Genomic DNA, 27,134 nt, shown 5'->3' on the forward strand with positions numbered 1-27,134 from the left:
TCATGGAAAATGTTTTTCATTTATTAAAAATATCACATTTGGAGACTAGAAACAGTAAAGTGCATGAAAAGTTTCAAATAGAAATTCAAGAAAATCTTATAGCAGCAAAAAGCAGAATAAAGAAAAACTTAAAAACACAGACACGACCTTTTCCTATCACTGTGCCTTTTTTTTTTTTAAACATTAAGCAGCCAAACAGGTGGTTTTGTTTTTTGGGGGTTTTTTTTTGGTTTTTTTTTTTGTTTTTTTAGAAAATTGCATCATGTTTAATGCCTCCTGAGGCACAAGGTTTTGAACTGGCCACCCAGAGCATTAAAAGAAAAGAAAACAAGGATTTCCAACACATCCAAAGAGCATTAACATTTGGGAAGGAACCAGCAGCTTTTTTACTTCAGCCCTGACTGACAACAGCTCCCAAACAAATTGGAATCAGGAGGATTTAGAGCTTGAATTTGATCACAGGCTCTCTTTGGTTTTCTGATAGTATTGAGATGAGGGGCAGGGCCAAGCTGCCAATCATTTATAGTCAGGTATTAAGTGCTTTGCTAATGTGCAAAATTTACGTTGGATGCAGAGTTGAGTCTCCATTTTGGATTCAAACAAACAGTATCTCTAATATTCTTCCTACAAAACAAGCATCTCTAGTTTTGTTTTTCTTTCTCCTAAAAGGTTGGCTCAACACTTTGCCATGTTCTGGAAAGAAGCATTACCTTGAAATATGTTAAATGCAAGTTTTTAAATCTCTTTTGTCCATTTAGAAGTGCAGCTTCCTACTGAAAAGAAAAAGCCAGTTTAAAGTAAATATTAATAAAAAAACCCACAAACAAAAATTAAATTAAAAACTTGGAAAGGGGAATAATACTTTGGTTCCAGCCCTAGTGCCAAATGATACCAAATATGCACCAAAATGTGCAAAACCTCATATCAAACACATAAGGAAAGGAGCTCGAAGAAGCAGCTGAAGGTTGGCCATACTTCACTCCTATACAGTGGGATTTACAAGTGTACAGGTCCGGGCGGGGCTGCACTACCTGCGGGAGGGCAGGTGCACCCCGTTCACCAGCGGCAGCAGCGGCGGGTGCAGCTCCAGCTGCGTCAGCAGCGAGAAGTGGTCGGAGGGGATGTGTGGGTGCGGGCACCCCGTGATGTTGTTGTCCACCAGCCACTGGGGGTCCAAAGGCCCCAGCACACCGAGCACGTTCATGTGAGTGTTGGAGTAGAAAATGTAGTCAATCACACCCTGCGGAGAGAGGGAGAGAGTGCAGTGAGGGCACCGCACTGGGGTCGGGGTAGGGCGCTCCCTGCATCCATCCTCATTAACCCAGGGACTAATTAGCCTGGGGTCTTCCCCTGAGGTCAGGGAATTGACGCAGCAGAGCCCGCTGCCTCCTGGGGATGGGTGCTTACTTTGAAGTCAAAAGTGTAATTGGTGTAAGGCATCAGGTTGTTCTCGTAGGCGCTCTTGAGCTGGAAGCCGTGCGTGATCCTGCCCTCCGAGGCTCCGTTCTTCCCGTTGCCGCTGAAGTTCATGAGACACTCATTGTAGCGCAGCTCCTTGAAGTCTTTGTGGTTGTCAGCTACTATGCCATTGCTCAGGTATTCCACTACACCTGTTAGCAAGGGGAAGGGTTTAGGGAGTTGTTTTGAAAGGCAACTTTGGCCTCGGGATGTTAAAAACCAGAACGCCACCAAGACATCACAAGTTCAGAGTTAGCAAAGTTAGAAAGTCTTCACCAGGAACTTACATCTTTCCTATTTCTTATTGCTGCATCAGGCACGGGTGTCTATTTAATGATTTATTTAAGATCTAACTGTGCTTTTCTACACTTTTGCAGGTGCAGCCAGCTCTGCTGGAATGTCCAGCTGAGCATGAGAAGCAGGCAACTCAGCCATAGGACTCGCAGTCTCTTCAGCCAGATTTCCAAAGGTAGCTGTTCCTAGGAAAGCTTTCATCCATACCTTCCCTGGGGAGTGCAAAACAACCCCATTGCCTTCAGAGGAAAAAGCGAACTCGAACCTTCTAAGAAGGCAAGTTAAAAATCAGACCAAAAAGCCAACCTCACCTGAATCAGGCAGTGAGTTGAGATCCGCACACAGCACCAGAGGGATAGAGTTGGGATCTGCTGTTGGGCTACTGGGCCTGCTTGAGGCTTTCTCCAGGATGTTTTTCAGCTCTGAGACGAACATCATGGTCTGGATGAGTTTCACATCTGAGTATTCAGGGTCCCAGTGCATGTGAGCATTGGCCACAATGAGCAGCTGCTTGTCCACATGAAGCGATTTCATACCTGGATAAAGAATTTTAGCAGTGAAAGATTCTGTGAGCGCAGCACGTTCCCTCTTGTTCATACTCCGGCTGTAGCTCCTCAGAGCTCAGGGTCAGACACTCCAGCAGATGGAGGGTGTTTTCATTGCTTAAACCTGCTGAAATGCCTGTAAACAGCCCAGGAAGCTCCTTCCAGCCCCAGCATTTCTCCTCCTCTGAAGCCATGAAAACTGCAGCCATGCAGACAGAGCAGGATAGAAGTTTCATCGGTGCTGGAATCGTCTGCTGCTTCTGATCAAACTTAATGAAAATGTGATAATCAGTCAATCAAGAGGCAGGAAAAGATACTTGATAATCTCCTTCTTCCACATCAGTGCAATTAGCACTGACATCTAATCACTGGGGGAGGGTGGAAGGAGTCAATCCAGGGGAGGAAAAAGAGAATTGAAAATAGAAGTTAAACATTGTTGACAACTACTGGTAAGAGTAAATGTGTGTAAACACAGTGACCTTGAGAAAGCTGAGCTGCTCAAGCAGAATGTAACAGAGTAAGCAAGCAGGGATAAAAGCATGAAAGGAGAAAAGCAGATGCAGGGCATCTTGCTGTGAGCACCACCAGACCATGTCGTCTGTGCCTGTCTGAGCCACCGATGGGCTGCATTTGGCTGCACCACCAACAGGAACAGCATGGATTACCTGGGAATAATTCATGCCTGTCTGTGGAACTCATGTCAGTGAGGCCACCACAGCTGTACTCACTTGCTCCAAATAATTCCTTGTGCACCTCCAACACCACGGCGACTCCAATGTTGTCCTTGGTCATCACTCTGTTCAACATGGCTTCCGAGCCCTCCGAGTTGGCCATGGCCACCTGGTTGAACTCCACCGTGTGCTTCTGCACCAGCGTGAACCTGGGCAATGGGGAGAGAACCCCTGTGAGCAGCTGTCACCACAGCCCCCATGGCAGTGTCTCCACCTGAGAACCAGCCCTGTCTGCTCCTACACGCTCCCTCTCTTCCACACCACTCCAGCCAGTTCTAGACACGACCCGAGAGCTGCATTCTTCTTTTTGGGAGCAGTGAAAACTCTGAGAGGCAGCTCGGGCTTTGGGAAACTTACATCCTAACTAGTGGAAGCTGTTCTGAGGTTTTAGTGTGAGTTCTCAAAGCTGCTGCTGCCCCTTACTTTTCCGTTTTGAAGAATATGGCACAGCCATCCACATGCTTCTTCTCCTGCTCGGACATGATTTTGGCACGTGATTTTGGAGAAAAGAATCCATCGTATCCCCGTTCTTTCAAGGCTGGCAGGAAAAGGGTGAAGTATTGCTCCGTTTCCACTTCCTGGAATTGTACACAAAACACCTCAGGCTAAAGAAGTGAAGGAAGCCCACCCTTGTGCCTGCCCTGGGTTGCAGTCAGAAGAGCTGCACAATCCATGTCACTTCCTAGACTAATGGCCAGCTGGGAACTGATGTGCATTCCTGAATTTCCTGGAATCCCCGCCAAAGGCAAAGGGACAGGTGTATTTTGAACAGCAGTAGCCCCACCTGGCATGTTTGACACTGGAATATGGATACACAGCTTACATTGGGAAGGCTGGAAATTAGCTATCAAGCAGGTGACTATGGTGTTCCCAAGGGAACATTAAATCCTAAAGGTGGAGGAGGTTTATGTTTTCTGTTTCTGATGGAAAATGCAGTTGTTTTTTTTTACCTGAAGACTAATGATATCTGCATCACAGTTGACAATTTCTTCCATGATTCCCTTTTTCCTGTACTCCCAATTGAGTGCCCAAGATGGGCAGTAGCCGTAGAGCTGCCGGGTGGCATATTTATCACACAACACATTGTAACACATAACTGTAAATGAAGCTGCAAGGAGAGAGAGAAAGGGAAAGGCTGTCAGCCTCTTGAGATTGTCTCTTTGGCTTGGACAAGAGTAGCTGGAAGAGCTGAGACGAAGCCCAACATGGAAATGCCCAGCATCCCATTCAAATGACAAAAATGGTATTTACAGCGCAGCCATATGTTAAGTTTTCTAGTACAAGTGAATAAATTCCTGTTTTCACTCTGATCCAGGCAAATGAAGCCCAAGACAAGTTTTCCCATGTGTCACCTTGTGAACACAGATTTACCTGAGGGCAGAATTTGGTCTCGTTCTTTTAAAGTAATCCATGGCCTTGGAGGCAGCTGCTCTGGATGAACTACAAAAAAATTAAGCCAGTGATTAATTCAGAGTTTCTGTTTGTAAGTTACAATTTCTAAGTCAAAGTGATGACTGAACAATAATGTGTTTTGTGTCCCCAACTCCCTGAGTCTTCAGGGGAGCCAAAAATAACTTAAACAAGTAGCACTAGTAAGAGAAAAATTGTTATTTGTAAGATTCATGACTATTTTTCTCTCTTGTTTTCAGATTTAGAGGCACCATCGAAACACTCCTGCACACTGAATAATCTGCTGAAGAAGGAGGGGTAAATCTTGTCATGGTTCAGCCATCCCTTCTCCAAGAACCTTGTCCTGCATCCATCATTCCTGCAGTGCCTTAACTTGGGAGACAGCAAGTGGCAAAGCAGAAGGCTCAGTTAGGGAACCACAAAGCAGGACTGAAGTCAGGTGCTGGATGTTCTTAATGTTGTTTCTCGAGCTACATTTGACATTCTGCTTGCATTCAGATGATTCTTTCTCCTGGGGAGAACCAAAATGGCTTCAGCAAGGCAGACTTTGCCCTTGGTTGGTAATTGAAGGGTTTCAAACAGAACAGAGAGAACATTTGGCTGTAACACAGGAGAGCCTTAGACAGTACACATCAGCCTCTTCCACTGTGTGTGAGGGTGTGTTTTGGGATATGACCGGAGCCACCTGACAAAACCACTAAAGCAATGAGGAAATACCATCCCTCCAGTGGTTCAGAGTCCTGTTTAAGCAGCAAATCCTACTTTTAAAGCCCTTCTGCCCACCAGATCCGTAGGGCTGTACCTGCTAGATTGTCAAGCATGTAGTTCAGTAGCTTTCGGGTTCCGTCTGGATCCTGGTAGAGGCTGAGAATGTCTTGGGATAAAGGATTGCCTGCCAACAGCACAAAACAGTGGGGGGGGATCAGCTGCCTGCCTTTCTTGAGGCTTTCCACCCAAAGAAAATCTCCCAGAATGAGAACAGACAAATTAACTCAGCAGGTTAAAGGGTTTATTTCTCTGAGTGCCGATTTGACATTAGCATCCTAAGGAAGTTTAGCAGTATTAAGAAAGACAAGCATTGTTTTCCCAACTACCTGGTCATTTTTGCTACCAACTTAATGCTTAAAATAACCTGTAAGAAAACCTTGAGGTAATAGAGGGAGGTTTTGAGCCCAGACTCCCTCAGGGTTCCTGGGAACTCGTAGGAATACAGAAGTGGAAAGAGCTCACCTTTCAAACCCAGGGTTTGCAGCTGGAAGAGCCGTCCAAGTTCATAAGGCAAAACCCGTAACAGATTGTTATTTAAAAGCAATTCCCTGCAGCAAATGCAAAAACACTCTGGGTGAGTATTACTGCAGAAGAAACTCCTAAGGTGCTGTACACTGCTTGTCCTCAGAGAGAACACTTTTCACCCTGAATTTTAGAAAGATATGCCAATCTTCCTGCATCAAAGCACGACTGAAATACATTCATTAGAGGGGAAAAAAGCCACAAAACCCAAGATGAAACCAAGGATGAAAACAGTGATATATCAACAATCAGAAAAAAAAGCCCAGTGAACCCAAAATTATTAGAGCCAAAGCTCTGAACCAGTCTGGAGTTTTTCAGGATTATCTGAAATACAAGCACAGAAAACAAACTGAAACTCTTGGTCCCGATCCCAAGGCAAAGATTTTTTGGGAAGTTAACCAGAATAACTCCCCTCACCTGAGAGACACCATGTTTCCTAGTTCTGCTGGTAAACTTCTGAGTTTGTTGGATGACAGATCCAGGTAAACCAGATTGTGAAGCTTGGCAATATCAGGTGGAATGCGAGTAAGGTTGTTGTCATTGAGGTGCAGAGCAGTCAGGTGTGTCAGCGACCACAGCGACGTGCTTAAGCTCCGCACTCTCCCTGAAAGAGGAAAGCAAGGAACCACTTCTTCACTCTGGAACCACGGGACACAAACTGGGTCAGGGGTGGTCTGGGGCACCAACTATGGGAGTCTAAACCCCAACCAACTCACCCGAGATCTCTAATTCAGCCCAGTGCGACTTTTTCCCGTTGGCCACCTCTTCCGCTGACATGATGGTGTAAATTCTGCGAGGATCTGGAGGATCATATTTTTCCTTTGGCATCCCTGTTAGTCTGAAAGACCATCACAACTGTTACTCCACGACATTCCTTCATTTCTGCCCCTCCATGAGCTGACCTTTCCCGGGGATACCCGGCAACAACACGTCCCAGAGTTTATGCACAATAAATACTGGGCTGCCAAGCAGGTGCTCACACCTGGGCAGAATTCTGGCATGGAAAAGAGCATTTCTTCCTAGGAAGCTGGTGTTTCTGCAGTCACCTGCTGGGTTTCCCAGTTTATCCTCCATAACCCACAGAGTTGTTTGCTGTGTGCAGAATCTGTGGACAAGATCACAATGTTCCATTGTTCCCAGATTGCTCCCTCCTGCTGTACCTTGCACAGGGAACAAAGGATTGAAGGGAAAGCTCTTAATTTCACCATGCTAAGTCCCACTTCCCCACTGCATTTCTACAAGGCTTGAAATTGCAGTCTGAGGGGGAATTAGCTCCATTTTCTCATTAACTGTCCAGATTCTGTGTTTTATGCTTTTTCATGCTCAGCATCAGTCAAGAGCTTTGTATTCCTAATGGCCCAGGAGCCATAAAAAGAGCTCAGGTGAAGTTCCCATTTAGCTGTTCTGGGGCAGAAAGGGCTCCAGCCCAGTGCAAAATGTGAATATTAGAAGTCCAAGGACGAGCCTGTGCACACCAAAGTCATCCAATTGTCCTGACTGTCAGAAGGGAGCTCTGATGTCCCTTTCAGAAACCATCCACTTGGCCAGGGGACACAGTGAGAGATTTTATTCCATGTCTCCCCAGGCTGCTGTGCTGAGCAGGACTGTGGTGTGATTTAAAAACACAAGGTTAGCTGAGTTTGCTGTTGGCTGGTCTTTTCCTCCCCAGACACACAAAATCCACGAGCTTTGATTTTACACAAATCCAAAGCAGCTGCTCCAGAGGATGCAGCTCTTCCCTCATACAGACGTCTCTCCTACAACCAGCTGCAGTCGCTATGAAGCTCTTCAAACAGCCCTCACTTGAATTCAAGGTAACTCCAATTCCTCATTTGAGGATGACAGTTTTGTTCAGTGAGTCCAACTAACCAAAGATCCCACTTTCCTTTTATGAGGGTCAAGTCCTGCAGTGTTTTCCAGCTGATGCCAACAGCCAGGCCGGCGTTCCGGCAGGGCGCAAGAGCTGTCAGGGCTGTCCCCTGCCAAGGGTCTCAGTTACAGGGCTGCTGCTTCCTTCCCTGATGAACGCCCAGGAAACTGCAAGGGCAAATGCCAGCCCCACGTCTAATTATAGCCCCCTGTTATTTCCAGGTGAAGTCACACAGCGAGCAGAGCTACGGGATAAGAGGATTTTGCGCTCACACTGCCTGGCATGGGGCCGTGAAGGGAACCAGTTACTTAAGGACAAGGGATTAGACCTGAAATCCTTCCATCTTCCTTCCAGAGCCCCAAAATCAGAACGGCCTTTCCCCCACACACAAGCAGGCTATGCTTTGGGAGTGACTAACCTCCAGTGCTTGGATTTTGCTGGATTTATCTTCACTCTTCAAGTGCCAGTGTGAAAGTGGGGAGCACTTGAACAGACTCCTCATAGTCCCTGCCAGGCCATAAGAGCCCCATTCCACCAGCCCTTGCTGTTTCATCTGTCAAATCTTAAACTGATCTGTACCTCTACCACACCTGGACCCAAGACACGGCAAACTCTGCTGTCCAGAACCCAGGATTTGGGTGAGTGCTCTGTGATGAAGTCCTTAAAACTACGGTGCTGAGACCACCTGAGCCACCCCCTGCCCATCCCCACCAGCCCACAGATGACCACTGACCCCCTTCCAATCCTGAAAGCTCCAGGATTGCTCCTCAGCAGGGCACCCAGTTAAAGGACGTTGAAATATGGCTCGTTAAGAGAAGTGCTCTGCCAGCATAGAGCGATGTGTGGCCATCAGGGGCCTTCCAGAGAAGTGAGCCCTGAGCTGGGAGGCGAAGGACACGCACATTCTTCAGCTGTTAGTCACTTCAATATTGCTTTGAAATAGTGGTGAGTCAAACAGGCAGCAGTGTCATTGCCACAGTTACAGAAAGGGGAAAACAAACCTAAATCAAATGCACTTTTCTTTTTCTCCTTCTGCATCACAGCAACATTGAGCAAGACTTGAAAGCCACCGTGTATAATTTTTTTCTCAGGCAAAAAATGAATTCTGCCTCTGTTCCCAACTCGTGCCGTTCCTATCTCCCACTCTGCTTGTGCTGGAACTAAAACAATAACCAGAAATCCCAACCTGTTTTTGCTCAGGATTCAGGGAGCTATATACTGAGTTCCCTGAATCCATTAACCCTAAAATCTGATGCGCATCACTGAAAATTCTGGCAGGCTTTTCTCCTAAAGGCTTCCCTTGGAAAACTTCTGAAGTTACTAAAACTTGCTGTCTGCTACAGATCCAACCCTGTAAGCTTAAAGAGCGGGACCCTGATTGCATGTAAATTAAAGAAAACTTGGAGATGAGGATGTCAGTGTGTTAGTAAGAACAATATTTAAGTTCTAGGGGTTCCTAAAGTAACTCTTTAGGTCCAAGTCCATCCCCCAAAACCCAGAGATGACTGGCAGAGCAGGATTACTCCGTTGGAACCCTAGGTGTGGTCCTGGCTGAGCCTAAGCAGTTCTCTGAGGTGGATATAAAAAGGGCCAGGGGCAGGTACTGTGTTTCCACCAGTAGGTTTGGGCCTGACTTTTCCTTGGACTTTTGGGGGTTTATGCTGTTTTATTTGCTGGGGTTTTTTTGTGCATGAGGCATGCTGACTATAATTTAAAGCCTGGAGAGAAAACATGAATAATGGAATGCTACTGAAGGTGTGAAGAGTGTCAGAGAGGAAAAGTTGAACTATTGGGTTGAAGCAGAGGCTTTTAACATGAAGAAATGTTTTTTGGGCAACACACAACAGGAACCTCTGGGTTTCAAACACACATTCCCTTCCTTAAAGAGTGCAGAAGATGCATTTCCTAAATTTCAGTGACCATGAGATGTTTTAACTTCTTTCATACCTCACTGCATAAATGAGTTATTAAATGAGGAGGCAAACGGAGAAGAGCTGTGCCTGCATCCTGCTGCCGCCCTGTGTTCATGGATGTTTGGCACAGCTCCAAACCCTTGCCTTCAGCCCAGTGACATTCTTTGTGATTCTCTTTCCCACCTCCCTGCCCTCAGCCTCTGTAAATGGATGAGTCAAACTGCCGAAGCATTTTGGAAACAATCCAGCCCTGAGTGGCTCCTCCTTCCTCTGAGCACAGCTGACTGTCCATCCCCTTCCATATGGTGATCCCTCCCAGGAATCAGTGATCCTGTTGGCTGATGTGCACGTGTGTACACACACGTTGGCCAAGGCTGGGAAGTTGGGCTGAAAGCTGGGAACGTTTTTATCTGTTCATCTAAATGTCTATTGATGCGTTTTGCATCACCTGAGTGGCTGCAAAGGGGGCAGAGGAAGGCTGCTCGCCTGCACTGCTCTGCTTTTAGGAGAGTGTGACAAAAGTCTCCACATTTTGGCCTCCCCAAGGAGAAGAGAAGCACAGCCAATACCCACAACTACAAAAACTGGCTTGGAGTACTCGGGGGGCGGGGGGGAGGAAAATGAGGTTCAAGGGTATGTTAAGGGGATTTAAAGAAAAGTGCCAAGACTGGGGTATGTACAGATATGTTGTCTTAAGGCAAACTATTTGCTATGTCCCTAGATACAGGACCTAGTGTGCATAAATAAGCAAGAAAATACTGGAGATTGGGCAATTATTCTGATCGCCTTTTGTGTGGATCTGAGCTTTTTTCATGGTGCTTTCCTGCAGGAATATGTCCAGCCACCTCTGTGTACACCACTGCTCCCAAGAATTCAATGAGCACCCCGAGTCTGCCAGCTCAAGTGCTGTGTCTTTCCAGCTTCTTATTCCAAGTACCCTGACTGGGGATAGAGATGAGCAGGGAATCAAATACAAATGCCTCATCATGTTTTTGTTTTTGTGGTTTTGTTTTTTTTTTTAATTAAAAAAACCCCAAACAATTAAAAAATAATGTTTGAGGAGATCTGAAAGAATCCCCGAGGAAAGTCTGACACAGAGCACAAGGAAATTCAAGTTGGGAATAGGGAAAGGTAAGAGGTAACCATGAACCTGCACCTGCCAGTAAATTCAGTGGTGCTGGGATCCCAGGGGGCTCCACATTATCTCTTTGAGCCCAGAGAAGCACAGACAAGTCATAGAAGCAAACAGCAAAAACCAAGGGGAGGAGTGGGAAGGGAGGGAACGAGCTGTATTTGATTAATTCCAGAGCCAACTGGCACTCACTTGAGGACATGCTAATTGTCCCACTGATATACACCCACTAGTTACTCCCCTCATTCCCTTATGTCCTCTAAATGAAGTAGTCTTTTCTTAAATCACAGGTAACACAAGAATATCCAGGTTTCCGTCTTCCTTTTCCTCCGTGTCATACCCCCACTTAGAGGACCAGCCGAACTATTTACTGCATGGAAATCCTACAGAGCATTACACAGCTGCTTTTTATTGCTGTGCTTGGTTAAGAGTCAGTCCTCACTCCAAAGGAACAGTTCCCGCCCTGCTGGAAGCAGCCTGGTACCTCTCAGTGTGTGCATGACAACTCCTGAACATCCACATCAGGTCACTGAGTGATACCTGCCTTTGTCTGCAGGTGCCTTTTACACTTGGTGCTTCCAGAGCAGCTCTTGAGGCTGCTTCAGATGCAAACACAAGGCAGGCTGCTCCCCAAAATATGGCTCTGCTTACCAGAAATGCATGCAAGGGGCTACTGTAGGGCAAGAAGTGTTTCCAGAAGCCAACGTGTAAATAAATGTCATCAGGAGCTCCCAAAGGGCTGGTTTAAAAAGTGTACTTATTTATTTACACAAGTATCTTGCACTGTTTCAGAAAAATGACCCATTTGCAATGCTGCTCCATCCCCTGGAGAGTGCTGGGCTTCTAATGAGACCCAGGACTGAATGGCTTAAAGGATTAGGAACTGAAGTCACTGGGAGTCTGGGGAAAGAAAGAAGCCAGCGCTGGATCAAGACAAAACACCATCCTGGGCTTCATCCATGGAAGAGAAGCAGCCACGTATGGCTGCAGCTTAAAGCAGGAGGTTTTCCTAGGCCTGAGGAGACACAAAACTCCCAACAGCATCAGCAGAGCGAGCTGGCAGTGCGGTGGTGTGCCAGTGTCCCTCCAAGCCCTGAGGAGCTGTTCTACTGACAGGGCTGATGTGACATCCATTCAGTCACTCCTCAGAAATGATAAAGACCCTGCTCAGGCTGCTGCTGGGAGCCAGCACCTCATTCAACTCCTCAGGATCAATACCTGGAGAGAAACCAGCTATTGACCTGGTTTTTGAGCAAAACTACAGGGGAATTATGAATCCATGTACACAGCAGGAACTCAGAAGCAGTCTTCTCAATGAACCAACCTTAAGATACAGTTGGAATCATCAATACCCTTCCATCCTTCAAAGCAAAGTTTGTACTAGGAGAAAAGAAATGAGATTGCTTCCACTGCCACGGTGTCACCTTCCCTTTTCAGTAGGAGACTGCCAGTCCTTCCACAAAACAAGCAAAGCCCAGCAACACTTCAGTTAACTCCCCCTCTACAATACAAAGAAATCTGCCACCGTAAAACTTAATTCAAACAGCTTTAGAGTTACAAGGCTTGCCTTGTTCAACCACAGGTAAGTTTAGATGAGTCAAAGCCCAAGATTTTAAAAGAAAGGAGGAGAAAGAAAAAAAAAAAAAAAAAAAGCCAAGGGAAAAATCACACACTGATAGTGGAAACTGTTTTGCAATCGCTGGCACAATAAATGAGCCTTTTCATTTTGAACAGGCCACAGAATGCTGTACTAGTGCTCAAAGTAGCTGGGCCTGTATGCTCAGGAGAAGAGAACAGGGATCTTTTAAACCCTCCCTCCCACCCCAGTTTATAGGAATAAACCCTGTTCTCCAGAGGGTGTGTTTAAATGTACTTTGCATTTTAATCTCAGAAGAAGAAAAGTTTGCCTAATAGCCTGAGCAAAGCATATTATTTGAATATCAGAAGATAGTTCAGCTGCTTCTGTATCTGATTATCCCATGACCATTTACACCATACTTAAACTTCCAAACAGAATCCCAGACTGGTTTGGACTGAAGGGACCTTTAAGCCCATCCAGATCCAACTCCCTGCCATGGGCAGGCCACCTTCCACTATCCCAGGCTCCTCCAAGCCCCATCCAACCTGGCCTTGGACACTTCCAGGGATCCAGGGGCAGGCACCCCTGCTTTAAGTTACCCAGCTGCTCTGGGTAACCTGTGCCAGAAGAGAGGCTTAAATTGTGTGGGTTCCTCTGTTCAGCCACGTGAAGGGATTTCAAGCCAGGCAATACCTTTGGCAAGTTTTGCTGTAGTTTTTCAAACAGGTTGGTATTCTGGTATTTCTTAACACACTGGCAGGTTAGAGATTAATTACAGATCTCTCTGAAAGAAAGTTAAGGAAGACAAATGCAGTCCAAAGCCCTGGTGTTACCTCCCTGCTGTACAGAAATTGAGAGTAAAGGAAGAGCACAAACAGTGGGTAGGTGCAAGAGGCAGGTATGGACTCAGGAATGTTGAAGCCTTGTTGAGAGCCTGAGGTTTTCAACCACATAATTTTCCAAGCAGAAAATACCTGTGAGTTATACTCATCTCCTCACGACCAGGGTTGTTTTGCTCAGACCTGCAGCTGCCATGAAATAAATTACCAATGACTTAAAACTGAATTATTCCCCTTCTACCTGCACAGGAAGCACCTGGGGGCTCCTAGAGCAGGCAGAAAACCACCTCGTAGTTCAGCACAGGCCTAGTCTCAAACCTCCTGCTCTACTCACAAGTCTCAAACCTCCTGAGTAGATGTGCTGCTCTCATCCACTCCAAACACTCCTAATTCCTCTGATGCACTCCACTCCTTCCCAGTCTTTTGCTCCAGACTAAGGAGGAGGAGGAAGAGGCTCATTGCACAGGTACAAACATGTCCCTGGAGACTGACCTGCTCCCAGTGGCAAAATGTGACTTGGATGGAGGAAAAAAAACGTGAGCCTGGCTCTTCCTGGCACCTGGGACTGTTCTGGTATGTGACAAGTCATCTGGCCCTGCTTTCCTTTTGCTTTCTTAACCTTCCAGAACAAAAGGGGATTAAAGGAAAGGCGTTCACAAGGGGAAATTTTGGCTGGGCAGTCATTCATCCTGTGCTGGCTCTCTCCCACTGCCAGGGCCAGTTGTAAAGTAATGTAATGCAGAAAGCAAAAACTGAATTTTAAGCTATAGGGGAAGCAGGAAGAGCAAAGGATATTCCTCACATGTCAAGGCTGACTCAGGATAAAGGACTTTTTTTTTTTTTTTTTTGTGACATATACCCCCCCTTGTGATCTCACACAGGATGGTGATATCCAGCAAAGCATACAAAGTATGTTTTCTGCTTTCCCCCTTTATCAGTTTTCCTGGGAGGTTTTTTCCTATTAAAAAAAAAAAGAGCTACAAATCTGCAGAAGGAGGGCTTCAGCACTCTCTTTGGATGATGCTTAAATCCAGAGCCTTTTGAAAGGGCCTTTATATTGATCTCTTAGGAAGAGGAAAAAAAAAAAAAAAAAAAAAAAAGGCAAAACTAATTTGTGATTAGAAGGCACAAAGATGTTCACTCAGATGGAAGCATTCCTGAAAAGCAAAAGGAAAACCACCAGAGCAATTCATTCAGCTGCCCTAAAGGGTAAACAGCAAACTTGAACACCATCCACAAATCCTGATTATTATTAACAGCTTGACCAAAAGCTTATGGGTTTTGTACTTTTCTTTGTACTCCTGGAATCTGATGAACTTAAAAGAATGTGTTTGACAGCAAAGCAAGGAGGGAGGGTCCCTCTGCAGCAACACAAGGCTAAATATTCCTCCCTCTCCTGCCTCAGTCCAGGAACTTTTTTTGCATTTAAAGAAAGCATGTAAGATGTTTAATTGGGTATCTTCCCTTTCAGCAGCACGGGGAGCTGTTGACTTGCAGAGGTGATTGTGGAAGGATTGGTGGCCAGGATAAAGGACACTTAGCGGCAGCTTTGCTTTGCATCCCCGTTCCCAACACAGCCCCTGGAAGTTTCCCAGCCATAAAAATTCCGGCTGCTCCTGGCTGAGGGCACAAGAGGTTTCCCTTTATGCTTTGTTTAGGGTGAGGAATAATCCAGATTCACATCAACAGGAATGGTGGCAAGGTGTTCTAAAGGATTTGTCTCTTCATGTCTGAAATTTCCCAACCTTCCAGCTGCAAGTGGGGAACCCAAAACTGAACTCCTGCTGAAGGGATAATTTTAATTTAGAATGTGCACTTACACCTCAGTCTTCAATATCCTGCAAATCTGCATTTGGAGTCCCACAGTCCTTTTATTCACCTTTTTCAGAAAAAAGCACTAAGCTCCTTTCCAGGCAAGCAGAGTGGGGAAGACAGTACAGCACACGTAGGTGAATGCTGAGCATAAATGGTGCTGTGCAGTCATAAACACCACTAATGACTGCCATCAGGAAATGCCAGAGTAGGGGTGAGCACACAAGGATGTGACTGCTCTGTGTCTGTGCACACAGGTTACAATTACTCCTGTGCAAGACACCCAACAGTTCATTGAGGTTCTCTTCCCTGGTGTGGGTGCAGCTCCCCGAACTCCTGTGCTTGCTGACTGCATATGACTTGTAGCTACAACTGCTTGGAGCTGCTTTTTGTTCCTCCTGGAGCATTTTTCTGAGTGCTGGTTTAACTTCTCCCCCTCAAAGGGATAAAATGTGTTTCTTGTAGAACAGCATGCAGTGCATTTCTGCCTGTCTTTAATTCTAGTTTTCCATGACCACCTGTCAAGTCGCTTCCTGGTGGTGGCTGAACACTCCTAAAGTTACATCTCTGGAGGGAGATGCCCAAGAGACTGCAAAAGTTGTTCTTCTAAACAGGATTCCAGAAAGATTTTCTTCCAGTACTGTCTTTTATTTGGAGTAATTTCAGTTTGGTGTGTGTTTTTGTTTTGGGGGGGAGTGAGGATTTTATTTTCTCATTTTCAGCTCTGAGAGAGGAATTTTCTCCCACACAAGAACAGCCAAGTTAGGCCCAGTACCTTGCCACTGGAGGTAAGTGCCCTTTTGTGAATTTATTAAGCTGCCAACAGAGCCAGTTAGCAAGTCCAGCTCCGAGATCTGAAGGCACAAATGGATCCAGAAAATCCTGTGCACCTTAAGTTCTTTTTTGCCATTTCCTGCCAGATGCTTCAGTTTACACTAAGTTGATCTTTCTGGGGTGAAGTCTGATGACAACTCTGAGGTGCACAAAAGACAGGGAAGGAGAGCAACCGAATTCCAGAAATACTGTCACCAAAGAAACTCCTTTCTTTTCAAAGAAACACCCTTTTTCATTTTATTTTATTACAGGTGACATGGAGAAGGTGCACAGACAAATCACTGGAACCCAAAGAATTAATCAGAGGGTGAAGTTACACCACACTGTCATTGTAACAAGCACCCAAGCCTTGATTACAGACTGCCATCAAGAGAACCACAGAATCTGGACAAAAAAAAAATATTACAAGAGGCTTAGTATTTAATGCTCTAAAGCACTAAATCCACAGCAAATCCTCCTGAATCTAAATATGCCTAAGACATATTTATTTTTTTTTTTTTTTTACAAATGCCATCTTATGCTCCCAAATAACTGAGCCCCACTGTTATTTCTGTTTTCTCAGTAGTCTGCAAATCAGGTTACATCCCGTGCTTCAAGTGCCCTTTTGGCACTCCCAAAACCTCCTTCCAATAAACAGTAAGCAAGTAAAAAGTAAGCACTTATTTGGTTTTATCTCCCCTTTTAAGCCCAAGTAACCCAAAAGCGTCCAGCAGATTACAGCTGATAGAAGGAGAACTTCTTGGGGGTGTTTTCAAGAAGTTTGCCTGGAAATTGTGCATGTTACTGATGCATAATTTTATCCCTTAAAACCTTGGGGAAGGTTTTAATAAGAAAAAAAAAAAACATATCCCCTTATTTGTGCACATTTACTCAAAAAAAGCCAGTGGCTGCTGTGATCTACCTAACTCTAAGTTTTTAATTCTTGGTGGGTTAGATTTAAATTAAGTAGAGACTTATTCAATGTGGAAATTAATTAATTTTTCTCCACTGGTGCTTTTTCATTCTCCTAATAAGAGTCCACACACATACCCTGGGATCACTTTCTGGCTTATTTCTCCTAGGACTGGTGTGAAAGCTAAACTTGGTCAAAAGCCTGCCTGGCGTTTTGCAAAACCACGGCCATTAATGGAAAACAACAAAATAATTCCAGTTTTTCCCATGAAATGGAAGATTTATCAACACCTTCCGATGGAAAGAAAACGGCTGTAACATCACTTGACTTTCACAAGAGAATTCCCACTGCAAATGTCATGGAGCTCCTACAGATTCTGGATGGGAAAAGGAAAACTACACACGGCAAATACACCCAGAGCAACTGTCCCTTCCCTTCCTAGCCAGACAGATAAATGCCAGAGCAGGCTACATCCCTGGAAGCGGTGCTGCTACCAGGGACAGGGAAAAACACCCTTCAGCAAACGAAAACAAGCTCTATCAGTGAAAGTGCACTTCTGCAGATAACTGCTCCTGCAGCTGGGACTTCTGCTGGCACAGCTCTGTCGGTCACAGGTCACACTCTGTCACGGCGCGCAGACAGAGCTGTGCCAGCAGAAGTTCCCCGTGCAGACCTGCCGGGAAACTCCGCAGCCACTGACACGGATCTGCAAAGTTCTGCCCTTCTCACACTGCATCCCAGGGAAGGTTGTCCAGCAGTCTGCTGATGGGGAGTCTTGCCCCTCACACGTCAGGGTCTGCCCTTCCAAGGTTGAGACAAAACTAAACTTTGCACAGGAACACCTATGGGCCATTTACACTGAGCTTCACCCTTCAATTAAATGCACAAACTAAATGAGAAAGAGTCCCTGCAGGAAGAGATAAAAGCGAATAAATTAAATTCTGTGTACTTCAGCACTTGGAGCAGCCCCCACTTTTAATAGTAGGGAACAAAACTGAAAGTGTTTAAGAGGATTTGTTTAGCAGACAGCAGAGCAACTGCAGAATTTCCACTGTTCTGTGAAACCCAACAGGCACACTGCAACGGGGCTTTTGGCATCCTCAGTCACCTCTGGAGGAGATTTAACGCTCGGGCTGGAGCTCAAACACGAGTTCTGTTTGGGTGAACTGACACGATCCTGTGGCTCGGTGATGTGGATCATTATTCCAGAGCACGGAGCAATGAGGTGTCAGCAGTGCACGCTGTCCATCTGCTCCAGGGCACCACTCTAAAATCGAGCTGGAAATGCCTCCCTCCGTGGGGAAGGTCGCGAGGAGGGAGCAGGGCTCTGTCCAGGACATCAGGTAAGGCGGCACAGAGCAAAGCTCAGTGTCCCGCCAGCCTGGATCGACTGGGAGATCGACTGGGAGGCACCGGCAGCATGTGGCCGTGCCCATGGATGCTGCCTTCCTGGACAGGACGCGGCAGGACCACTTTCCCTGGTTTTCACAGGGAGAACACAGAAATAAAATCACTGGCAGTGCTGTCTTTGTAAAGGCCGTGCTCTGCCTTCCTGAGAGCTCTCTTGCACTCCAGACTGGGATACAGCTTCTAGGAATTCCCTGGGTTGTATCACGCTGTTGTTAGGAATAATGTGCTATTTTTTTTCTTTTTAAAAGTAAACACATTGCCATTGCTTTCATTATCAGCCATGTCTACACACCATGAACAATTTCTGGGTGGGTGTTTACCCCACTAGGTTAACTCTGAGTTGTGAGGGAGCATCACAGAGGGGGGAGGGCACAGATATGGATTTAATTGTAAAAAATTCCCTGCTTAACCAAGGCCGTGTAAAACCCTTATCAGCACGGTAGCTCAGGAGAAGTTGTACCTCCCCAAAACAAATACTCAAAGTTTCCAGAAGGGCCCAATAAAAGCCACTGGTCTAAAGGCTTCCAGAAGGTCAGACCAAAATGTGGGGTGGCTGGGAGCAACAGAGCCCTCCACCACATTTACCAGAAGCACTTCAGTTTAACAAGCGAGCCCCAGACTGTAACAGAACTCAGTGTTTAAGCGTGTGCTTTCATTTGCAAGCACCATCGCCTGGGCTGGCAGCCCAGGTTTTGTGGCCGGTGATGCTCCTGTCATCTTCCTCCTATGGAACTGCTGCGGACCATTGAGAAACCACCGGGAAAAGCTGGCGAGACCAGTGTCTTCCCAAAACATCCTGACCCCAAAACTACCCTCACCCCAAACACACCCTCACCAACGCACTGGTTAAAAACCGGGGGTCAGTCCCGGTGCCAGGCCAGGGTCCCATCGCGGCACGGGAAGGGACTGGGGCCAAGCGTTTGCCCCGGGGCCAAGTATCACCCTACAGCCATGGTTCACCTCACGGCCGGGATTAGTCCCGCGGCTGAGGTTCACCTCGAGGCTGGGCTGTGCCCCGTGACCGGGATTCACCCCACAGCTGGTGTTCGCCCCGTGGCCGGGATTTGCCCCTCGACTGGCGGTCGTCCCACGGCCAGGATTTGTCCCACGGCGGAGGTTCACCTCACGGCCGGGGTTCACTCCGGGGCCCGGGTTCACCTCACCACCACGGCTCATCCCGCGGCCGGGATCCGCTCCGCGGCCGGGATTCGCCCCACGGCCGATCTTTCCCCCGTGCCCGGAATCGGCCCCACGAGCACGGCTCCGCGGCCGCCACCCGCGGCTCCGAGGCGAGCGCGGCATCCCCTCGGGCAGCTCCGGCCCCGCGGGGCCGATGCCATCTCCCGGCGGCGGGGGCTGTGCCCGCAGCCCCCGCACACGCGGCCCGGCCGCGGCGCTGCCGGCGGGGCCCGACATGGCGGCGGGGCCGCTCCCGCCCGCTCTCACCTGCATGCGGCGCGGCGGGGCGGCGGGGCCGGCGGCGGCGCGGCGGGGCGGGCGCACACGACATGCGGGCGGCGGCCCGCGGGCAGCGGGGACGGAGCCGCGGGGCCCGGGAGGCGGCGGCGGCGGCGGCGGCGAGGAGGAGGAGGTGGAAGAGGAGGAGGAGCGGCGGCCGGAGCGCGCAGGGCGGAGGAGACGGGGGCGGGCGCGGGGAGGCGGCGGCGGGCGGTGCCGGGGCCGCGGCGGGGGGAGCGCGGGCACTCGCGGGGCCGTGTCAGCGCTCACGGATGGGCGCCCGCAGCGCCGGCACGAAAGAGCTCCCCGCCCCGTTTTACCCCCGCGGTTTCCCCCCTCGTTTTTCCCCCCACCTCGCGTCTACCCCCCGGTTTTACAGCCGAGGACGCGACTGTCAACGCGCTGCGGAGGGAGAAGGAAGAGCCCACCTGGGAATCCAGGGTGCGCCGCGGTCAGCGGGGATTTGAGTGTGCGGGCATCTCGTCGGTGTCTGACGCCTTTGTTTCTCCTCCTCTAGGTAACGGGGTTGTGTTCGGCGCCTGAGTGTCGGTGGCGCGGATCTTCGTGGGCAGCCGGAGCGGGGAAGCGCAGGTAAATGTGGCTCTGGTGCTAAAGCCCATCGCTTTCCAGACACACCAGCATCCCTTTGGGTGCCCGCTGGGACGGACGTGAGGGAAAGGTGGACTGAAAGATAAAACAGGAGCAGCAGCCGGGCGCGGGGAGGGGAGGGATGGGCTCTGCGTGCCCGAGAGGGAAAACGTTGCTGGGGGAAAAAAAAAAAAAAAAAAAAAAAGGCATCGGGGAGACGTAGGGAGAGACTGAGGCAGCAACAAGTGGTCGGGGGGGAACGCAGTGGGGGACAAGACGTCAGGCTCTTGGGCTTTTAATTGGAATTTTCTTTCTACCGCAGCTGCCTGAGCTCCTGGTGGATCCAAAAGATTCCTTGATGGCCAGCGAGCAGAAAGTGCCTCAGCGATGAAGGGGTATTGGTAGGAAACAGACCTTGGAGTGAGCGAGGTGTTGGAGATGGGTGCACATTAACTGTGGGCCCGTGTTTCTCCCGAAATCCACAGCAGAGACCTCGTGTGTAAAAAGCCAGAGGCTTGCAGGGGATTGAGGGAAGGTGGTGAAGGTCACCTGGCCGCAGGTGCACGCTGAGCAGTCTCCTCTCACATCGACCACCTCTCTACAGGAGCCACGTGTACCGAGTGCCCATCCAAAATCATTTCATTCCCCCACTTGAGTTTTAAACAAATGTTTTGTCACTCCTCAGCTGAGGCTTTTTAACCAAGGAGGGTTCCTTTGCCTCCTGCCACCCTCACACCTCCCCATCTCCATCCTTTCCCAGGACACTGAGCGAGGAGCTGGATTGGATGAGCACAGTATTGTTACAACTTGTTTTGCATAGCCACCCGAGTCTGATGTAAAAATTCTTGGACACGGATCCACTGGGGAATTTTACATAGCCGCCTATGCCCGATTTAAAAACGCTTGGACATGATTTGATTGTGGAAGTTTACATGGCTACATGTCCCTAATTTAAAAATTCTTGGACACATACTGGTTGGGGAAGACTACAGGATTGGAGTGTTTTTAGTCCAAAGCACATCAATGTAGAATGAAACCCCCCTTTAACCATTTTAGTTCGTGGTGTGAATCTGGATAGCTCCGGAGATGGGTAAAAAACGTCTTTGTAAGTGGATGCTGCTCCAGGAGAGTGATTTAGGTGTCTCTTTTCCCACCCAATCAGCCAGGGAATGGGGGTGAAATGGCAGCCAGAAAATCCCTCTTTGGTATTATACGTAGCTTGCAGAAGACAATACTGAGCATTAGACGGGCAATGTTCTGCCAAGCAGACGTGGCTGGACAGGCCTAAACGCCCCCATGTCCGGGGGCCGCGGCTCTGACTGCCCTCAGGAGCCGCCGCCATGTTGGTTCAGGGAAGGCAGACCGGTTTGGCCTGCAGCGCTTCGAGACAACCCCGAGTTTGCCCTGAGGCCCCTCGTCAGGCCGGTGAAGAAGCGAGCTGGAGGTTTTTAACCAGCCCCCGGGGATGGGTCACCTCTCCCCGGGCATCCGGCAGGCACCGGAACTCCCGCACTCGCGGAACGGCAGGCCCGGGCGCGGCGGGCGGGGGGGATGGCGGTAGGTGGCGCACCTCGGGGAGCGAGTTCCGCGGGGAACGGTTCCGGCGGTTCCGTTTCCGCCAGGGCGCCTGGCCAAAATGGCGGCGCCCAGCGCCCGCTGCTTGTGGCGAGGTGAGGGGGCCGCGCTGGGGGACCTACGGGCACCGCGTCCGTCGCCGCCTCTCCGATCCACCGGCCGCTGAAGGGCGAGGGGCGGCTTGCCCGGGTGGGTCGGGCGTGCGGGAGGCCGCGGCGCTTGTCTGAGGTGACGTTTGCTCTTGCCCCGCAGCACTGGCTCCGCGGTGCGGGTGGGTCCTCCCCGGGCTGGAGCAGCGCCTCGCCGTCCCCGCCGCGCTGAGCCCCGCGGCCGCCCGGCCCTACGCGGCGGCAGCCACGTGAGTGCGGATCCGGCAACCCAGGAGGCTGCCTTGGCCGTGCGGTGTTGGGGGATTTGTGGGGGGTTTGGTGTGCACAGTGCTGGTCCAACAGCCCACTGACCCTGGGGGTATCCCACTTGCTCCCGGAGAACAACCGGGACTCACAGGGAGTGTTTTCCGTGATAGTGGCACAGGGGGAGCTTGACGCTGCGTTTTTGGGCTGTGCTTTTGCGGGGTTACATGTCAGCATGAAAGCTGGTGAGCTCCTGGAATCGGTGTCAAACCCTTTCTGTCCTTCGATTGGCTTTTTGTTGTTTAATTTGTCATTTCTCTGATAACGCAGCATGGCTGGGGGAAGCAAAAGCCACCTCTGTGTACAGGAGAACGAAGTGTTCTCAGGTGCTGCAGACTCTTTTGCCCTGCTTTTGGAGGAATGGAGTATCCAGTTACCATTTAAATACTCTTCTCCTCGGCTGGAGACCCTCTGAAAGCAGGGAGGTGAATGAGAATCGTGTGTTTAACTGAATGCAAAATGCCACAGGGAAGGGAGTAGAAAGCTTTTATCCTCCCCTAAGGTGATCCACTGCCATAATAAGATATGCCCAAACTCTTCAGCTGGTGAAAAAACTCTTCACACCGTGTCTGGGATTTTTCTGGGTGTTTAGAACTGCCAAAAAAGATGCCAGGAGGACCAGGCAGGAGAAGGTGAAGGAGAAGCCTCGTCCTCGGAGGCCGCCGCTGATGACCAAGCCTGTGGACGACGTGTACCTGACATGGCTCTACAGGAGACCCTCCTACCAGCTGGAGCAGGCCGTGGGCATGCTCAAGAGGTTCCAGGAGCTGGACTTCACCCACCCCAAGCAGTTTGTGTACATAAATGTGTTCCTGGATATGGCACTGCAGAAGAAGGTGGGCTGGGAGAGGGTGTGGGAATTCTGTTGCTTTGGAAGGCTTTTGGTTCTGGTCAGACTTGTGAAGACAGGCTGCAGTCCCCCACCTCATTTGCAGCTTCTTTTCTTTGTATTTAGGGGACCAGCTCCCTGTGATTGTGCCGTTTACCCTCAAGTCATAATTTGATTTTGTTTATTTTCTTTTCTTTATTTTATTCACTTGCCAGAAAAAAGTGGATCCTTTCTCCAGCAGTGTCAGTCTTCCCTATCGCTTTACAGATGAAGTGAACAAGGTTTTGGTGTTCACAGAGGTGGGTGAGCCAGGATTCCTTTATTTTCATGGTTTTTTTGTGTCCAGCATGTTCTTGCAGCTGTCCTTTGTCGATTAATCATTTTATCTGTGTGAGACAATCCCAGAGAGCTGCCATGGGTGTATTTGATTACTCTTGGACATAATTGCTTGAAATTCTCTCCTTGAGCTCAACTGACAGCAGACCAACAGCCTGACTGGTAGTCCAGCTGCTTATAATTAATTTTTTTCTCTCAACAGAATGTGCAAGAAGCTGAAGTAGCTCGAGAGCACGGAGCTGCCATCGTGGGAGGAGTTGAATTAATGAAATGGGTATATATCTTTCTTAAAGAATTACACAAATATCCTAATTTAAACAGGATTGGGGCCTGGGGAGGGGAAGAAGCCCGATATCCTGTGAGCTCTAGCTGCGAGGCAGCAGCCAGTGTGACGAGTGAGAGGTGGGTTTGTATGCTTGGACACTTTTATAGGCCAGCTGAAATCAGATCTGTTGAATTGTGTTTGTTGCAGATCCTGGAGGATGAAATCCAGGCTGATTTCTACGTGGCTGTCCCTGCCATAATACCCAAGTTAATTCCCCTGAGGAACAAACTGAAACGAAAGTACCCCAGCACCCGGAGAAGTAAGAAGCAGTTCTTTGTTACAGCTGTTACAAATTCCTGAAGGAGATGGAGTCCCAGGGGTGCCACTGAAGTGGTTTTTTATGAGGATGTACAGTTCCATCCAGTTAGGCTGTAGGTGACTGCACCATTTGTTTTAGTAGCTTTAGGAATCCATTTTTTCCTACAGCTGGCAAATCTGAGATTTGAACCCAGATAAATTTGCCTGCTAGCTGCCCTTATGCTTTTTAATCCTGATGAATGGGGAGGAGAGAACATTAAAACTGTTTTTATAATCTCAGTGGGGACACCATTGTCTTGTCTGTGAAACTGCATTTTGGAGCAGAGTTCACTTGCCTTAATTAAAAGATTGAATTGTCTCTTTACTGCTGCCACACCTACCTGTGCTAATAAGTGTTACTCAGACAACTCCTTTGCTTTTTGTTTGTTTGTTTGTTTTTTAAACTAGACTCCCTGGGCAGTGACATTCCCAAAATGCTGCAGTTCTTCAGAGAATGTCACGAGTACACAGTACAGGACGAGAATATAATCAAGACGAGAATAGCCAGAGTAAGTTGTGTAGAGAGCTCTTAAATTAATTTTCTCTCCTGAGCAGAACTGTAGTACTCAAAGAGAGGGGAAAAAATGTATTTTCAGTCTGTTCCTTAAAACTTTTCACCATTTTCCTTAACTAACCTGTGAAGAAAATAGAACTCTTTGTTCTGTGGCATCTTCAGCTGGTTGTAATTGTCTTTTTGGGGTTTTTTTTTGGTAAGTAAATGACTTATGCATTTGTAAGTCCATGGTCAGTGTCCACAGGAGAGTCAAAAAGTCTTTGCTTTAACCAAATAATGGAAGACTTTTAATTTTGGTAACTAGAGTTGTGGACTGGAGTAGAAAGCAAGAACTGTTTGTGTTACGCAAACATAATTGTGTTAAAACATTAATTCAGCTTATTTATTTGTTTTCTCTGCCCTGAGCTGTGGTTTTTCCTTTTTTTTCTGGTTTGTGTCTTTGTAATCCTGCCTGGTGTCTACTTTTCCTCCAACTGAGGGTGGCACTGGAAGGAGGGGAAGGAAATACCTGAAGCTTTGCCTGGCAGTGTTGGAGACTAATGAGTTTATTAATTCTGATTAGCTGCTCTGAGCTGTGCACAGGCATTCCAAGGGCTTCCTTGTCTGTGTTTTTGTGTAGAGTTGGTATTCTGGATCTTGCTGTTAAAGGAGTCAAACTTAATTAAGAAATAAAAAGGGAACAAATAACTTACCTGAACCTTTTTACAGCACCCTGTGCTGCTCTTGAGAGAAGTGTCCCAAACTTGAAACAGCAAGATTGGTGTGCATCCACAGGGATTTACTGTGGAAAGCTGGTTTGGAAGCTGGGATTTTCTTTTGGATGTGGGAACTATTTTGAAGTGCTTGGAGCCCTCTGAGCATTACCTGTCTTCATTATGGAGCTGATGAGTTGATTCTTTTGATTTATTTCATGCTGTTCTGGCTCTTAATGCCTTCACTTTTAGGTGTTGATGTTTTTGGAGTTGATGAATTTCATGGTCTTTGACAGCTGCTTCTGGAAGCTTCTTTCCCTACATCCTTCATTTTAATAAGGTTTCTGCAAAAGCACTTGTGTTCATATTGTCTTTTCAGACTTTTCACCTCTTAAGGCTACATGTTGTTACAGAGTTCTGGGAATTTTGTGTCCCGAGCAGAAATATGGAGAATAGTGAGCGTATCAGCATGTATAAAATACTACTTCGCCCTGAGTCATTTGGATATGGCTGTTAATGAGATTTGTCCCTCCTTCACAGGGATAAAGGAAATCTACCCAAATGTAGAATAAACACCAGTGCTTTCAGATTTATTCATCTGGGCTCCATAACTAACTCGGCATTATCCTTTTGCAGCTGGATATGCCTACTGAGCACATAATTGCCAATCTGAAGACAATTATCCACGATATCTGCACCTTCAAGCCGTCAAATTTTGGTGAGGAGTCATCATTCTAACGTGGTTGTTCAGGTTGCAGCAAACAAAAGTGGGAGATGAGTGTTCTTTACTGGATTGTCATTGAATTACCTTTCTGTTCTCAAAGCATCTCTGAAATTCCTGCTCCTCCAAGGGAAAAGCTGTAGGTTGTTGGGGGGGGGGGGTTGGGGCTTGGTTTGTTTGGTTTTTGTGTGGATTTTTTCTTCTAATTCCTTAGCAAAAGGATCTGCAAAGGAATAAGGAAGTAGACTTTAGGCCAAGGGCATCTGCTTAGCTGGAGAGGAAATGGTGATTCATGAAATGATTTTAGGGAAGGAGCTTTGTATAAGCTGAAACCCCATTCTTTTATGTTAATACTTGCTCAGTGTCTGCCAGAAGAGTGATCTTACCTCTCTCCCAGTGATGCTGTTCATACTAGCTGCAGAGACCAGACCATAAAAAGCCAAGTACATGTGCCTTGAGAAGTCCAAGTAAAAACTATAAGGGGTTGCCTGATCTGAAATGTAACAAGTAGATGCAGAAAGGAATGTTTTGGTTGTTTTTTGGGGATTTTTTAAATGAGTTTAAATCGATTTACATCAGCCCAGTTTAGTAAGGTTTATATTTTCTGGTCTGAGTAACTTTTCTACTGATTGGAGTGTCAAGCTTGGCTCTTGTGGTCTTCTTTTACTGGCTTGGTTGAAAACATTTGCTGAGAGCAGTCAGACCGGAGGTGTGGAAAGAGGTGGAGTGACCAGTTTGGTGGTGCCCTTTGTTTCCTAGATCCCATTGTGCAGAGGTTGGTTATCAGATCTTCCACCAGTGAAGGTTTGCTGCTGAACCTCGATGGAATTCTACCTCAGGTGGAGAAAGCAGAAGAAAAAGAAGAAGAAAATGCAGCTGATGAGGATCAACAAAAACCTGTCCAAGAATCTGTTAGTACCTGATGTCTTTTCCTTGTAGATCTGAGGTCGAGCTCGGGAAGGAAATGGTGTCATTCAAATCATGCTCTGTGAGAACAGAAAATAAATGGAACTTGTGGATTTCATGTATAAATTCGATGTAACGTTGTCACAAACTGGAGCCTGTTGTCAGAACCAGGCAAATGTTTTTTCTAAGGAAGAGCTGGACGTGTTCTGTGGGGGCAGGGTGTGAACGTACACCTTCTCTGATGTGGGTTTCCTCACCTGCTTTTCTGGCACGGGAAGTGGAAACCCGGCTCTCTTTCCCGGTGTTTTCTGCTTTCCTTCCAGGAGGTGGCGCTCCCGCCCTTCTCTCCTGTTCAGCTGTTGGAATTTCTCCTCGGGTGGTTTTCTTGGGAGGTATGTTGCTAAACGAATGTTCACATCAAGCTGCGCCCCGAAATGTAAGATGGTCCCAGAAAGGATTGGCTGCTTACAA

At 47.8% G+C, this 27,134-nt stretch overlaps 2 protein-coding genes across 6 annotated transcripts; one reads left to right on the top strand and one right to left on the bottom strand.

The window, feature by feature from the left end:
* CNOT6L (CCR4-NOT transcription complex subunit 6 like) lies at window positions 1-20,035 on the bottom strand. Of its 3 annotated transcripts, none has more exons than XM_066318318.1 (13): window positions 19,896-20,035; window positions 6,445-6,566; window positions 6,146-6,332; window positions 5,669-5,754; window positions 5,241-5,330; window positions 4,400-4,468; window positions 3,979-4,136; window positions 3,452-3,606; window positions 3,026-3,177; window positions 2,064-2,288; window positions 1,408-1,610; window positions 1,032-1,240; window positions 1-773 (listed from the first exon to the last, which is right to left on the bottom strand). In XM_066318318.1, the coding sequence occupies exons 2-13, from the start codon at window positions 6,554-6,556 to the stop codon at window positions 755-757; spliced, it is 1,665 nt and encodes a 554-aa protein (XP_066174415.1). In that variant the 5' UTR covers window positions 6,557-6,566; window positions 19,896-20,035; the 3' UTR covers window positions 1-754. The 3 variants fall into 3 exon arrangements, with proteins under 3 accessions (XP_066174415.1, XP_066174416.1, XP_066174414.1); XM_066318319.1 differs by lacking the exon at window positions 19,896-20,035 and adding an exon at window positions 19,456-19,614; XM_066318317.1 differs by lacking the exons at window positions 5,241-5,330; window positions 19,896-20,035 and adding an exon at window positions 19,456-19,589.
* On the top strand, window positions 19,846-26,789 carry MRPL1 (mitochondrial ribosomal protein L1). 3 transcript variants are annotated; one of them, XM_066318320.1, is made up of 10 exons: window positions 19,846-19,984; window positions 20,378-21,725; window positions 21,883-21,988; window positions 22,636-22,879; window positions 23,088-23,171; window positions 23,411-23,482; window positions 23,681-23,792; window positions 24,239-24,339; window positions 25,673-25,754; window positions 26,517-26,789. In XM_066318320.1, the coding sequence occupies exons 2-10, from the start codon at window positions 21,692-21,694 to the stop codon at window positions 26,678-26,680; spliced, it is 999 nt and encodes a 332-aa protein (XP_066174417.1). In that variant the 5' UTR covers window positions 19,846-19,984; window positions 20,378-21,691; the 3' UTR covers window positions 26,681-26,789. The 3 variants fall into 3 exon arrangements, with proteins under 3 accessions (XP_066174417.1, XP_066174419.1, XP_066174418.1); XM_066318321.1 differs by lacking the exon at window positions 19,846-19,984 and adding an exon at window positions 20,018-20,146; XM_066318322.1 differs by lacking the exon at window positions 21,883-21,988.
* The last annotated feature ends 345 nt before the right edge of the window (window positions 26,790-27,134 follow it).

Source organism: Sylvia atricapilla, chromosome 4, assembly GCF_009819655.1.
Source record: "Sylvia atricapilla isolate bSylAtr1 chromosome 4, bSylAtr1.pri, whole genome shotgun sequence".
Taxonomy (NCBI): domain Eukaryota; kingdom Metazoa; phylum Chordata; class Aves; order Passeriformes; family Sylviidae; genus Sylvia; species Sylvia atricapilla.

What these genes read in the sequence shown, in the direction of transcription:
- CNOT6L (XM_066318318.1), bottom strand. Translation starts at nt 6,556, where the DNA reads ATGCCAAAGGAAAAATATGATCCTCCAGATCCTCGCAGAATTTACACC. An exon ending in GGAAACATGGTGTCTCTCAG is followed by an intron (nt 5,755 to 6,145) that starts GTGAGGGGAGTT and finishes CATTTGCTGCAG; the next exon opens with GGAATTGCTTTTAAATAACA. An exon ending in CAACTCACTGCCTGATTCAG is followed by an intron (nt 1,611 to 2,063) that starts GTGAGGTTGGCT and finishes CCTTGCTAACAG; the next exon opens with GTGTAGTGGAATACCTGAGC.
- MRPL1 (XM_066318320.1), top strand. Translation starts at nt 21,692, where the DNA reads ATGGCGGCGCCCAGCGCCCGCTGCTTGTGGCGAG. An exon ending in GTACCCCAGCACCCGGAGAA is followed by an intron (nt 23,793 to 24,238) that starts GTAAGAAGCAGT and finishes TTTTTAAACTAG; the next exon opens with ACTCCCTGGGCAGTGACATT. An exon ending in TCAAGACGAGAATAGCCAGA is followed by an intron (nt 24,340 to 25,672) that starts GTAAGTTGTGTA and finishes ATCCTTTTGCAG; the next exon opens with CTGGATATGCCTACTGAGCA.